We start from the raw sequence: 13,193 nt of genomic DNA, 5'->3' as shown, positions 1-13,193 counted from the left end.
CTGGATCCCGGGACCCCGGCAGTGGCGGGCTGCACAGGCTCCCGGAAGGGCGGTGTGGGCAGTGACCTGCGCTCGCACACAGGCTTCTTGGCGGCAGCAGCAGCAGCCCCAGCGTCCCACGCCCGTCACTGGGCTCCGCGCTTTCAGTCGCGACTCGCGCCCGTCTGTGGAGCCCCTTTAAGCAGCGCTCTTAATCCCCTCTCCTCGCGCACCAGGAAACCAAAAGGGAAGAAAAACTCTCTTGCCTCTTCGGCAGCTCCAGAGTTTTCCCGGACTCCCTGCCGGCTAGCTGTGGCACATTAGCCCCCTTCACGCTGAGTTCTCGCCGCCAGCCCCAGTCCTCTCCCTGCGCTCTGACCGAAGCCCGAGCCTCAGCTTCCAGCACTGCGCGCCCCGGCGGGCGAGCAGACAAGCCTCTCAGGCTGGTGAGTGCCGCTCGGCACCGATCCTCTGTGTGGGGATCTCTCCGCTTTGCCCTACCCAGGTATGTGGGGAGTTTCTTGCCTTTTGGGAGGTCTGGGGTCTTATGCCAGCGTTCAGTAGGTGTTCTGTAGGAGTTGTTCCATGTGTAGCTGTATTTCTGGTGTATCCGTGGGGAGGAAGGTGATCTCCGTGTCTTACTCTTCCGCCATCTTACCCGGAAGTCTTGCATTGCTTTTATACCAAGTGAGCCTCATTTAACCTGGAAAACAAATCCTATCACCACCCAGGCAAATGTTTACTGGATTCTTTTTTTTTTCTTTTGGCTGTGTTGAGTCATCGTTGCACTGCGTGGGCTTCTCATTTCGGTGGCAACTGTTGTTCCAGACCACGGTCTCTAGGTGCATGGGCTTCAATAGTTGTGGCACGTGGGCTCAGTAGTTGTGACTTTCAGGTTCTAGAGCACAGGCTTAGTAGTTGTGGTGCACGGGTTTAGTTGCTCCATGGCTGGATTCTAAATGAACAAAACTGGGTTTCAGCATCCCTACTACTGGGTCAATTACAACTTCATTTAATAAGAAATCTCATCTCTTAGTAGGTCTCATAACATTATGAATCGTTATGATACATCTCTCTGCCACTTCCCTCACTCTAACTGTTTCCTATTAGAGCCTCGGGATGAGTCCTCCCCCCTTACATGAAGCACCTAGTGCTAGGCATGCCTCTTTCTTTTTGCAGGGAGCCCATGCTTGTACGCACATGCCACACCCAGGTCTGGAGGAGTCCAAGAAAGAAGGAGCCTCCAGGAGTAGATGGAGGAAATTCACTCCACCTTTCTCCTTTGAGGCTAATATTCACTATCAGATTCTGTACTAAGGAAGTGCAATGTCCTTCTCCTGTGGAAAGTCAGTCTTCCATCACTTGTGCCGGCCCTGTTTCTGTGTGCTGGGCAAGAAACACAGCATACAGTGAAGACAGAACCAAGAGATCTAACCCAGGGCTTCAGCTCAGGGTGGGCACTGGCTCCCTTCCCAGGAGGGTGGACAGGAGATTGTGCTTTACAAGGTGGGACAGAGAAACCAAGCAGTGTGACAAGAGCATCTCCACTCATGTTGCTGTGCAAACTGCCAGATGATATAGGTTGTGGTATTTTCTGATGGCCTTTGCAAGCAAACAAGTCTGGGAGTAAAGTCAATTAAAACATGGAAAGTTATACTTAAAATTTTTTTTTCGATAGTGAGTCCTTTGAGAAATACATACTTTAATAGAATATGATTGCCTTATATGTGTCAATATTTTCCCCACCAAAGAAAAATCTGAAAATGCTTGATTGTAAAATGTCACTTGTTTACCCAAGAGACTGGGTATGACTAAAGTTGTTCTAGAAATCCTCAATCCCTAGGTCGTAGTTTGCTGATGGTGCTGAGGGGAACCCTGGTGTGCGATTCAGTGCCTGCTACTCACAGGGAGGCTCTTAAGAACGCAGAGACCCGCCCAGTGGACCCCACGTGTGAGGACAGGATTGGCGCCTCGGGCTGGACTTGAAGAGGGAAATGCTTTAGAGAAGTGGAAGGAGATAAAGGAAGGGCACCTGAGCCATGGGGAGTCAGGGGTGGCTGGTTTAGACCTCAAGGAAAAGTGTACACCTGAGCACAGCCTGGGCCACACTTAGGATGCTATTGGCACTTCTGCTTGAATGGGGAAGAGAAAGGACATCCCCCTCCTGCTGGACTGAACTCTGGATAGATGTCTTCTTTAAAGCCTGGGGAGAGGAGCTTCTCTCCCATTATCTCCTGATACCTGTGTACATTCGAGACCCTTCCTGCTTTCTTTTTTCCCTCTGTTGACTCCCTTTCCTTATTATTCTTCTTTTTCCCCCTTTTTCCACTTTGTATTTATTTTACATATGTATATTTTATTGTTGTAAAAGTACATATATGATGAAATCCAACGTCTTAACAAGTTTTGAAATGTCCAGTCAGTCCTGTTGACTACATGCACCTTGTTGTACAGCATATGTCTAGAACTTTTCCATTTTGCAAATAACACATTCTAACTATTGAACAGAGAATTCCCATGTCAACCTCCTGCCAGCTCTTGGAACCACCCTTCTACTCTCTGCTTCTCGGAGTTTTCTTTCAGTTTTTGACCTTCTGTGACTGGCTTATTTCACTCTTACAAATGTCCTCCAAGTTCTTTCGTGTTGCTGCAAATGGCAGGATTTCCTTCTTTTTCAAAGACTGAATGACATTCCACTGTATGTATACACCACATTTTCTTTATTAATTCATCTTCCCATGGACACTAGGCAGTTTTCCTATGTTGTGTATTGTGTATAATGCTGCAATGGACATGAGATTGTAGATATCTCTTGGACATTCTTGTTTTATCTCCTTTGTATATAAACCTAAATGAGTGATTGCTGGATTTTATGATAGTTCTCTTAATAATTTTTGGGGGACCTCCATTCTGTTTTCCATAATGGCTACACCATTTTACATTACTACAGGGTACAGAAGTTCCACTTCTTCACATCTTTGCCAGCATCCATTAATTTTCTTTTCTTTTCTTTTCTTTTCTTTTTTTTTTTTTTTTTTTTTGCAGCACACTGGCCTCTCATTGTTGTGGGCTCTCCTGTTGTGGAGCACAGGCTCCAAACGCACAGGCTAAGCAGCCATGGCTCACGGGCCCAGCCGCTCAGTGGCATGTGGGATCCTCCCAGACCGGGGCACAAACACGTCTCCCCTGCATAGGCACGCAGACTCTCAACCACTGTGCCAAACGGAAGGCCCTAACTGTCTTTTTATAATTCACATCCTAAGAGGTGTGAGTGATATCTCCTTGTGGTTTCATTTCCATTTCCCTGATGCTTAGCGATGCTGAGCAAATTTTCATATGTAGATTGACCACTTGTATGTCTTTATGGAGAAATGTCTAGTGAAGCTTTTTACCCATTTTGAAACTCAGTTATTTGCCCGTCTTTTTTGGAAATTGACTTGTAGTAGTTTCTTATATATTCTGGATATTGGTCCCTTATTCATATACAAGGTTTACACATATTTCCTCCCATCCTATAAGTTGCCTTTTCATTCTGTTGATTGTTGAAGAGACTATCCTCTCTTCACTTGGTAATCTTAGAACCTTGGCACATATTAGTTGGCCATATATATGTGCGTTTATTTGGGGTCTCTATTATATTTCATTGGTCTATCTCACTGTCTTGATGCCAGTAGCAGACTGTTTTGACTACTGTGGCATTGTTATGTGTTTTGAGTTCAGGAAGTGTTAATCTCCATCATTGCTCTTTGCTCTCAAGATTGTTTTATCTACTTGGGGGTATTCCATATGTATTTTAGAATTCTGTCCACTTCTATAATAATGACATGGAATTTTGTGGGTTGTTGCAATATATGTGTACATCCATTTATGTAGTATAGAAATGCCAACAGTAATTAATAATCCAGTCTATGTACATGGTATGTCATTCCAATTCCTTGTCTCTTCTTTAATTTCTTTCCGCAATGTCCTGTAGTTTTCAGTATACAAATTTTTCACCTCCTACGGGGCCTTTTCCACTCCCTTCCTCAGGTCTTCTAGAGTCAGGGCTGAGAAGGATGGACTCATGGAGAGAGTGACATCCATCCCTCCCCTCTGCACCTACTCTCTGATTATGTCTAATACAGGTGTACTGGGCCATGCCCTTCACCTCTGTCTACAATTGAGCCCCTTGCTGGGAATTCCTCTTGGATCTGAGTGTTGACTGTACTATTTCAGTGTCCACAAGGACTCTCCCAATGCCTGGCGTGGGTACAAGAGCCCAAGATATACCTACATACGAATCATCAGATCAGGCCATCAAATTTTCTGCAGTAAGGAACAGCCAGGGGAGGGGTGGCTGGTTGCCTCTTTCTCATCTTTGGATTTCTTACACCTGAGCTTTCTAGTGTGGTAGCCACTAACCAAATGTGTCTATTTATAATTAATTTAGTTCAAACAATAATTAAATCATTCTATTAAAAAGCACAAAAACCACACAATTGCTTGGTCACACTAGCCATGTTTCAAGTGTGTCTGTAACATCTGGAATTTCAGGTTGGTAAAGTTGACGGTGAAAGCTATAAATGGGTCTATAGAAGTGAGGGGTCGGAAGGTGATTTTCTCAGCATCTCTCCCTCATTTGAAATTTTCAACTGTGATCAATATCTTATTGAAGGACTCTGTCTGCACAGAGCACAGGGGAGGTCTGAGAAGCTGCAGGGAAGACCAGGGTGATGCTCTGTGAGCCAGCAAGTCGAGTAGGAGCAATGGGTGGGTCAACTTGTATAATAAATTTATGCTCATGGTTTTGTTTGTACAAAATGCATGGTAGAGAGCATACATAGCAGTGATGCTGATGACGATTCACGTAGGGAACAACTCTCAGTTAGGATCTAAAACGAGGCAATTCCTAGAACACTTTGGTTCCACCCGGTTCTTTAGAAACGAAGGAAGGTGAATATGAAATCAGGAAGAAGAAGGAAATATGTGTAGAATTCTGATTTGTTCTTTCCAAATTTTAATGATATAATAGAGTTATGGTGTCCATGTCCTTTGACTGTACTGTGCTTATAGTCATCTTTTCTTGCTTTGCCATTCAGAAATTTTCTTTCTCACAAGACTACTCTTTCATTGCTTTTTCACTGCCAAAAATGAAAGGTTCGTTTCTGTTTGGTACCTGAAGGGTATTTTGCACCAGGATTTTGGTTTCAGTTTTACATTCACGTATGATGGCCATATCCTAGTGGGAACAAAACTGTCATAGTCACTTGACACTGGAGAACAAGTTCTTATAGTGAGTGTCAGGTGGTGGATGAGACTTGAACTCTCTCCCTCTACACTTTCAGGACTTGTAGCTTCACCTTACTTTTGTCCTCACTGTTTATTCCTCATGGAAAGGGCGCTCCCAGAGGTGGATGAGTCAGAGGACACATGCTTTGGAGCCACTGCATGTGCTCAGTCTCCTCATTTCAGCCTCAGCACCTCCCAAGGCTGATGTGCTGAGTTGCTTCCAATTGAGAGGGCTCCACGTGCAACTGCCTCTAAAGACCCTTCATGGCCGGCAGGAATTGTAGAGGACTGTGTGAAGGGGTTGTTGGGCTCGTTTCACACACTGGCTCTCACAGCCCTGCTAACCTGGTCTCCTGGAATTCACCAGGCCCAGGACAGAGACTCAGGGCAGCAGGACCCAGTGTCACTGCTCTTCTTACAACCCACTGCTTCATCCGGACAGCCCTGCCCCGGCTCCCCACACCCCAGTCCTGCCTACCCTCGGACCTTTCCTCAGGCCTTCCTTGGGCTTATCCTTCCCAGTTCTTCCAAGGCTGGGGTAAACCCTGACACGTGCTGTGTGTTTTGGAGGCTTCCCCTGCTGTAGAACTTTTGTTTCAGTATTCCAGACTAAGGGAATTGGTTCAAGTTACTTTTAACTCTAATATTGCTTTCATCCTCTCTAAGGGGCTAAGAGACTTATGGAGTTGTTTTGAAGTACCTAAGGTTAGCTCAGGCACTGGACCCTTACTTGTTTTGTGAATTTGGTTGCATATCTAGGCTATTGTGGAGAATGCTGCAATGAACCTAAGTTCATCTCATTGTGATACTGATTTAATTTCCTTTGGATATAAACCCAGTACTGTGATTGCTGAATCATATGATATTTCTGTTTATAATTTTATAAGGAACCCCCATACTCTTTTTCATAATAGCGGCATCATTTTACATTTATATCTCCTGAGGAGATATTTCCCTCTTACACAGCACAATTCACCTGTCAACAAAGCTCATCACCACTGCACACTGCCTGAACACTACCTTGTTCTTCCCTCAACACAGCTGTTGCCCAGATTTGGTTAATATTCCTTTTCCTCAGAAGGAGATGGTGCAGAGATAAATGTTCTCAGCTCTTGACCTCCTATGTGGAAAAGCCAAACTGAGAACACAGGTGTGGGTCCCAATATGGATGCTCCGGATCCCTGACCTGCACTTACCACTCAGCCAAGGGATCCTCAGTCATGGAGCAAGGGAGTCCCTGCATTCGTATCCTTGGCTGGAAGTCCTAGCATCTCCAAAGGTCCAGACCTTGCCCATCAGGTGGCCTTAATGATCACAGAATCCAGGGCAGCTATGGGTGGGCTTATCAGTTGACTTTGGCACAGTCATTAATGTGAAATTCACCTCAAGACCTGAATTCTGGTAAGCTCCCAGATTCTGAGAGGTGTGAGACCCCATGTATACAGTACAGGTCATATCTGTCAGTGCTGGTGTCATTGCTTAAACAAGGCCAAAAGCAAATAAGAATCAAGGAGCTATTTTATTGTATTGGATAACATTACCATAAGCCATAGCATTGGTCAATTCCTGTAGCCCACACCCAAGGACTCAAAGTGGACCCTGACTGTTAGCCTGTACACTTCTCCTGCACAGCTGGCTTAGAGACAGGCTGTGCTCAGTTCAGGCTCCCTCTTCATAACGAAGTGTCCCACTTATGGAACAGCTCCCTAGAGTATGGACAGCCCCTGACTCAGTGGGCATACATACATTGTATAGAAAACAAAGACTGGGAGAAAAATATGATACGGTTGATAGTGGCTGTATCTAAATGGTAGGATTTCAGTTTTGTCAAATCTTGTGTATTTGATTTTCTTTAAGACAAGTGATTAGTGAATAAATATAGCATACTTTGTCTAGGACTGAATTCAGTCCTTTAATAGAGGTTGCTGTTAATCAAGTATAAAATATTATACAACAGAAGACATGATAAATGCAGTAGCTGGAATTGTGGATGCTGGGTAAAGAGTGATCTGTGAAGAATCAAGAGACAGTGGCAATTTAGCAGAAGCTCAAAGCATGGGTCATGGGTCTGTGTCATTGACACAGAGCATGCAATTTAGTGTTTACCATTTTTTAGATCGACCCTTCCCTACTGATTAGGCTCCCCTTAGCTACAAAGTCAAAGCTCTGTTTTCATTTCCTTCCTCTTGTCCTTTGCCTTCCTTCATCCCCCAAAGAGGATGGGCCAACACCAGCTCAGCCGACACTTACTATCCTCCCACATCCATACACACCACCCCATGTCCTCATCGAGAAGAAAGCCCCTGAGTAATTCCTGAGCAGCATCACCAGTGTCCTGACAGTTACTCTATGTCCCTCCAGCTCTCCCAGAGGATGTGGCGGTTGACCTGCACCGTGATAGGACAGAAGAAAAGCCTCCGTGGATCATCAAGGTAAGCTGGATTTTTTCTGGTCTGAGATAGAAATATTGCTTTATTTCTCTTTCAATAGATTTAAGTTATGAATATTTGAGGGTATTCCTTCCAGATACATACAATTACCTTGGTTGGGAGAATGTGGAGTGAGAGTCTATTACCAACCCTTGGTTCCTGATTCCTCAGGACATTAAAATTGATAGCATCCATTACAGCCTGTAGAGTATGGAGCTCTCTCTCCTGCAGCGATTTTTCCTCTAGGCAAAGAATTCTGTAATTTCCAACCTAAATGGACTTGGAAGTTCCATCCTCCCAGCAAAGTTCTTGCCTTTCAGCCTGAGTAGGTTTGCTCTGATAACCCTTGCTGGGTTCCCTGGACCACTGTTTCTTATGAGGTTTTCTACTGTCAGCAAATGAACAAAAGACCTGAGCATCTCTGTGATCTTATCCTCATAGTGTTTTCTCTTCTGTAATTGCAGGTGGCCTTCACAGAACGTGTAAACAGTATGTATTCTGGAATCAGTCACTTGGGGAGGAAGAACTTTGAAGATGAGAAAGTGGGACATTCTTGCTGGTTTTAGTGTAGAGGGCAAACTGATTCCAAATTTGTGCTGGGAATGAGAGTAGGGGCCCTGGTGACAGAAAGTGATTTACAGGTAATGTGACCAATTACTATAGTCCCAGGAAGAGTCTGTATTACGGTTAGGTGGTGTAGGTTTGTGTGCATGAGACTGGGTGTGTCTGTATGTGACATGAGTGGTATGATTCTGTGTGCGTATGTGAACATTTTGTGTTGTCTTTCCCTTGATTCATGTTCCCCTAAACATCACTGTGACTGGTGCCAACTTTCTAAAATATATTCCCATCGGCTGTTTCCTGGTCCCGGTCCGGCAGCCCCCACCACTTCTTGAACTTTCACCCCCGGCGCGCGACGACAGCGAGTCACGTGATCAAGGCCAACATGGCCGCCGCCGCCGCTGGGAGCTGAAGTGCCGCCGCCGCCGGGCAGCCGGGGGGAATCCGCCCGCATCGCTGCCCTCGCCGGCCGGGCGGCTGCGGGGCCCGGAGCGCCGGAGGCCGGGGCTGGGGCGGCACCGCGCGGCGGCCACGGGGTCCCGCTAGAGCAGCCTCCGGCGGCTATGCCGAAGGCCCGGAGCGGCCGGCGGAGCAGGGGGGCCGGCGGGAGGGAGGAAGTAGACCTTCTTGCGAGTGCGAGCCAACCGGCAGACCCGACTGAATGCTCGGATTGGGAAAATGAAACGGAGGAAGCAAGATGAAGGGCAGGTATGTCCCCTGTGCAGCCGCCCCCTGGCAGGATCGGAGCAGGAGATGAGTAGGCATGTGGAGCATTGCCTTTCTAAGAGGGAAGGCTCCTGCATGGCTGAGGATGATGCCGTGGACATCGAGCATGAGAACAGCAACCGCTTTGAGGAGTATGAGTGGTGCGGGCAGAAGCGGATACGGGCCACCACTCTCCTGGAAGGTGGTTTCCGAGGCTCTGGCTTCGTCATGTGCAGCGGCAAAGAGAATCCAGACAGTGATGCTGACTTGGATGTGGATGGGGATGACACTCTGGAGTATGGGAAACCACAATACACGGAGGCCGACGTCATCCCCTGCACAGGCGAGGAGCCCGGTGAAGCCAAGGAGAGAGAGGCACTCCGGGGCGCAGTCCTAAATGGTGGCCCTCCCAGCACACGCATCACACCTGAGTTCTCTAAATGGGCCAGTGACGAGATGCCATCTACCAGCAACGGTGAGAGCAGCAAGCAGGAGGCCATGCAGAAGACCTGCAAGAACAGTGACATCGAGAAAATCACCGAAGATTCAGCTGTGACCACGTTTGAGGCCCTGAAGGCTCGGGTCAGGGAACTTGAGCGGCAGCTATCCCGTGGGGACCGTTACAAATGCCTCATCTGCATGGACTCATACTCGATGCCCCTAACGTCCATCCAGTGTTGGCATGTGCACTGTGAGGAGTGCTGGCTGCGGACCCTGGGTGCCAAGAAGCTCTGCCCTCAGTGCAACACCATCACAGCGCCCGGAGACCTGCGGAGAATCTACTTGTGAGCTAGCCACCCCAGGCAGGCCTTGCCTCGAGTGCCCCACCTGCCCCGCCTGTGACGTGACCCCCCCTTGTACATACTTACACACAGGTTCCCCATGTACATACATGCACACACATGAATGCGCGCACACACATGAATGTGCGCACACACGCACACACACAGGACTCGAGCCAGAGTGGAGGCTGAGGCCCAGGCCCTGCCTGCTGGCTCCCACTGAGATTGGGGACCATACCTGTTCCAGGTTCCGTTCCCAGGGTGGGGCAGGGAGGTGGGGGTAGGGGGAGTAGCCAGGCAAGGCTCCTGAGATCCAGCCCCCCCCCAACTGACAGACGGACAGACAGACATGCAAACACCAGACTGAAGCACATGTAATATAGACCGTGTATGTTTACAATGTTGTGTATAAATGGGACAACTCCTCACCCTCTACCCCATCCCCTGCCCTTTGGTTGTATGATTTTCTTCTTTTGTTAAGAACACCTGGAAGCAGTGCCTCATTCAGGGCTGGCTGGGGGCTCGGCCCATCCACCTCTTGGGGTGCCTGCCTCTCTCTCTCCCTCTCCCGTGGTTCTCTTCCCTCTCCCATGTGCTCGGTGTTCAGTGGTGTATATTTCTTCTCCCAGACGTGGGGCACGTGCCCCAAGGGACATGATCCTCTCCTTAGTCTTAGCTCCTGGGGCTCCTCATGAGGAGTTGGGGGAGGGGGGAGGCACAGGAAATGGGAACCGAGCTGAAGCAGGGGTTGAGATTGGGGCTGGATGAGGGTGCTCCTGGCTACCCAGCCTTCTGCAGAGAACCTTTCCTGGGATTAGACTGCTGTTCCCAGGGAAAAGTGTTGTCTCCCCTGCCCTTCTTGTGGGCCCCATGGTGTGATGCTGTGTCTGTATATTCTATACAAAGGTACTTGTCCTTTCCCTTTGTAAACTACATTTGACATGAATTAAACCAGTATAAACAAAAAAAAAAAAAAAAAAAAAAAAAAATAAAATAAAATATATTCCCATCAACAGTGCATCATGAATGGGTATGGATATAAAAGTAAATAAACTGTACACTTTCAGGGTCTGCATTGATTTTATACCAATTGAGCCTCATTTAACCAGGAAAACAAATCCTATCACAACCCAGGCAAATGTTTACTGGATTATTATTTTTTTTTCTTTTGGCTGTGTTGGGACTTCGTTGCACTGCGCGGGCTTCTCATTTCGGTGTCTACTGTTGTTCCAGACCACGGGCTCTAGGTGCATGGGCTTCAATTGTTGTGGCACGTGGGCTCAGTAGTTGTGACTTTCAGGCTCTAGAGCACAGGCTTAGTAGTTGTGGTGCACGGGTTTAGTTGCTCCATGGCTGGATTCTTAGTGAACAAAACTGGGTTTCATCATCCCTACTACTGGGTCAATTACAACTTCATTTAATAAGAAATCTCATCTCTTAGTACGTCTCATAGCATTCTGAATGGTTATGATACATCTCTCTACCACTTCCCTCATTCTAACTGTTTCCTATTAGAGCCTCCCGATGAGTCCTCCCCCCTTACCTGAAGCACCTAGTGCTATGCAGGCCTCCTTCCTTTTGCAAGGAGCCCATGCTTCTACCCACATGCCACACCCAGTTCTGGAGGAGTCCGAGAAAGAAGGAGCCTCCAGGAGTAGATGGAGGAAATTCACTCCACCTTTCTCCTTTGAGGCTAATATTCACTATCAGATTCTGTGCTAAGGAAACGCAATGTCCTTCTCCTGTGGAAAGTCTGTCTTCCATCACTTGTGCCGGCCCTGTTTCTGTGTGCTGGGCAAGAAACACTGCATACAGTGAAGACAGAACCAAGAGATCTACCCCAGGGATTGAGCTCAGGGTGGGCACTGGCTCCTTTCCCAGGAGGGCGGACAGGAGATTGTGCTTTAGAAGGTGGGACAGAGAAACCAAGCAGTGTGACAAGAGCATCTCCACTCATGTTGCTGTGCAAACTGCCAGATGATATAGGTTGTGGTATTTTCTGATGGCCTTTGCAAGCAAACAAGTCTGGGAGTAAAGTCAATTAAAACATGGAAAGTTATACTTAAAAAATTTTTTGCGATAGTGAGTCCTTTGAGAAATACATACATTAATAGAATATGATTGCCTTATATGTGTCAATATTTTCCCCACCAAAGAAAAAACTGAAAATGCTTCATTGTAAAATGTCACTTGTTTAACAAAGAGACTGTCTATGAGTAAAGTTGTTCTAGAAATCCTCAGTCCCTAGGTCGTAGTTTGCTGATGGTGCTGAGGGGAACCCTGGTGTGCGATTCAGTGCCTGCTACTCACAGGGAGGCTCTTAAGAACTCAGAGACCCGCCCAGTGGACCCCACGTGTGAGGACAGGATTGGCGCCTCGGGCTGGACTTGAAGGGGGAAATGCTTTAGAGAAGTGGAAGGAGATACAGGAAGGGCACCTGAGCCATGGGGAATCAGGTGTGGTTGGTTTAGAGATCAAGGAAAAGTGTACACCTGAGCACAGCCTGGGCCACACTTAGGATGCTGTTGGCACTTCTGGTTGAATGGGGAAGAGAAAGGACATCCCCCTCTTGCTGGAGTGAACTCTGGAGAGATGTCTTCTTTAAAGCCTGGGGAGAGGAGCTTCTCTCCCATTATCTCCTGATACCTGTGTACATTCGAGACCCTTCCTGCTTTTTTCTTTCCCTCTGTCGACTCCCTTTCCTTATTTTTCTTTTTTTTTCCCCTTTTTCCACATTGTATTTATTTTACATATGTGTATTTTATTGTTGTAAAAATACTTATACGATGAAATCCAACGTCTTAACAAGTTTTGAAATGTCCAGGCAGTCCTGTTGACTACATGCACCTTGTTTTACAGCATGTATCTAGAACTGTTCCAATTTGAAATAACACATTCTAACCATTGAACAGAGACTTCCCATGTCAACCTCCTGCCAGCTCTTGGAACCCCCCTTCTGCTCTCTGCTTCTCGGAGTTTTCTTTCAGTTTTTGACCTTCTGTGACTGGCTTATTTCACTCTTAGAAATGTCCTCTAATTTCTTTCGTGTTGCTGCAAATGGCAGGATTTCCTTCTTTTTCAAAGTCTGAGTGACTTTCCACTGTATGTATACACCACATTTTCTTTATTAATTCATCTTCCCATGGACACTAGGCAGTTTTCCTATGTTGTGTATTGTGTATAATGCTGCAATAGACATGAGATTGTAGATATCTCTTGGACATTATTGTTTTATCTCCTTTGTATATAAACCTAAATGAGTGACTGCAGGATTTTATGATAGTTCTCTTAATAATTTTTCAGGGACCTCCATTCTGTTTTCCATAATGGCTACACCATTTTACATTACTCCAGGGTACAAAACAGGGTACAGGAGTTCCACTTCTTCACATCTTTGCCAGCATCCATTAATTTTCTTTCTTTCTTATTTATTTATTTATTTTTTTTGCAGCACACGTGTCTCTCATTG

General features: G+C 46.7%; 1 protein-coding gene across 1 annotated transcript; it reads left to right on the top strand.

Annotated features, from left to right (window-relative positions):
• Positions 1-8,617: 8,617 nt before the first annotated feature.
• LOC309799029 (E3 ubiquitin-protein ligase RNF220-like) lies at positions 8,618-10,691 on the top strand. Its single transcript, XM_082612032.1, has 2 exons — positions 8,618-8,945; positions 9,024-10,691. Exons 1-2 carry the CDS (start codon positions 8,916-8,918, stop codon positions 9,729-9,731), a joined length of 738 nt encoding a protein of 245 aa, XP_082468158.1. The 5' UTR covers positions 8,618-8,915; the 3' UTR covers positions 9,732-10,691.
• The last annotated feature ends 2,502 nt before the right edge of the window (positions 10,692-13,193 follow it).

Source organism: Mesoplodon mirus, assembly GCF_964341445.2.
Source record: "Mesoplodon mirus genome assembly, chromosome: 3".
NCBI lineage: Eukaryota > Metazoa > Chordata > Mammalia > Artiodactyla > Ziphiidae > Mesoplodon > Mesoplodon mirus.
This window is presented reverse-complemented; position numbering and strand designations above follow the sequence as displayed.

Coding starts and splice junctions, on each gene's coding strand:
- LOC309799029 (XM_082612032.1), top strand. CDS start 8,916: ATGAAACGGAGGAAGCAAGATGAAGGGCAG. Junction 8,946..9,023: donor GGAAGCAAGATGAAGGGCAG/GTATGTCCCCTG, acceptor TGCCTTTCTAAG/AGGGAAGGCTCCTGCATGGC.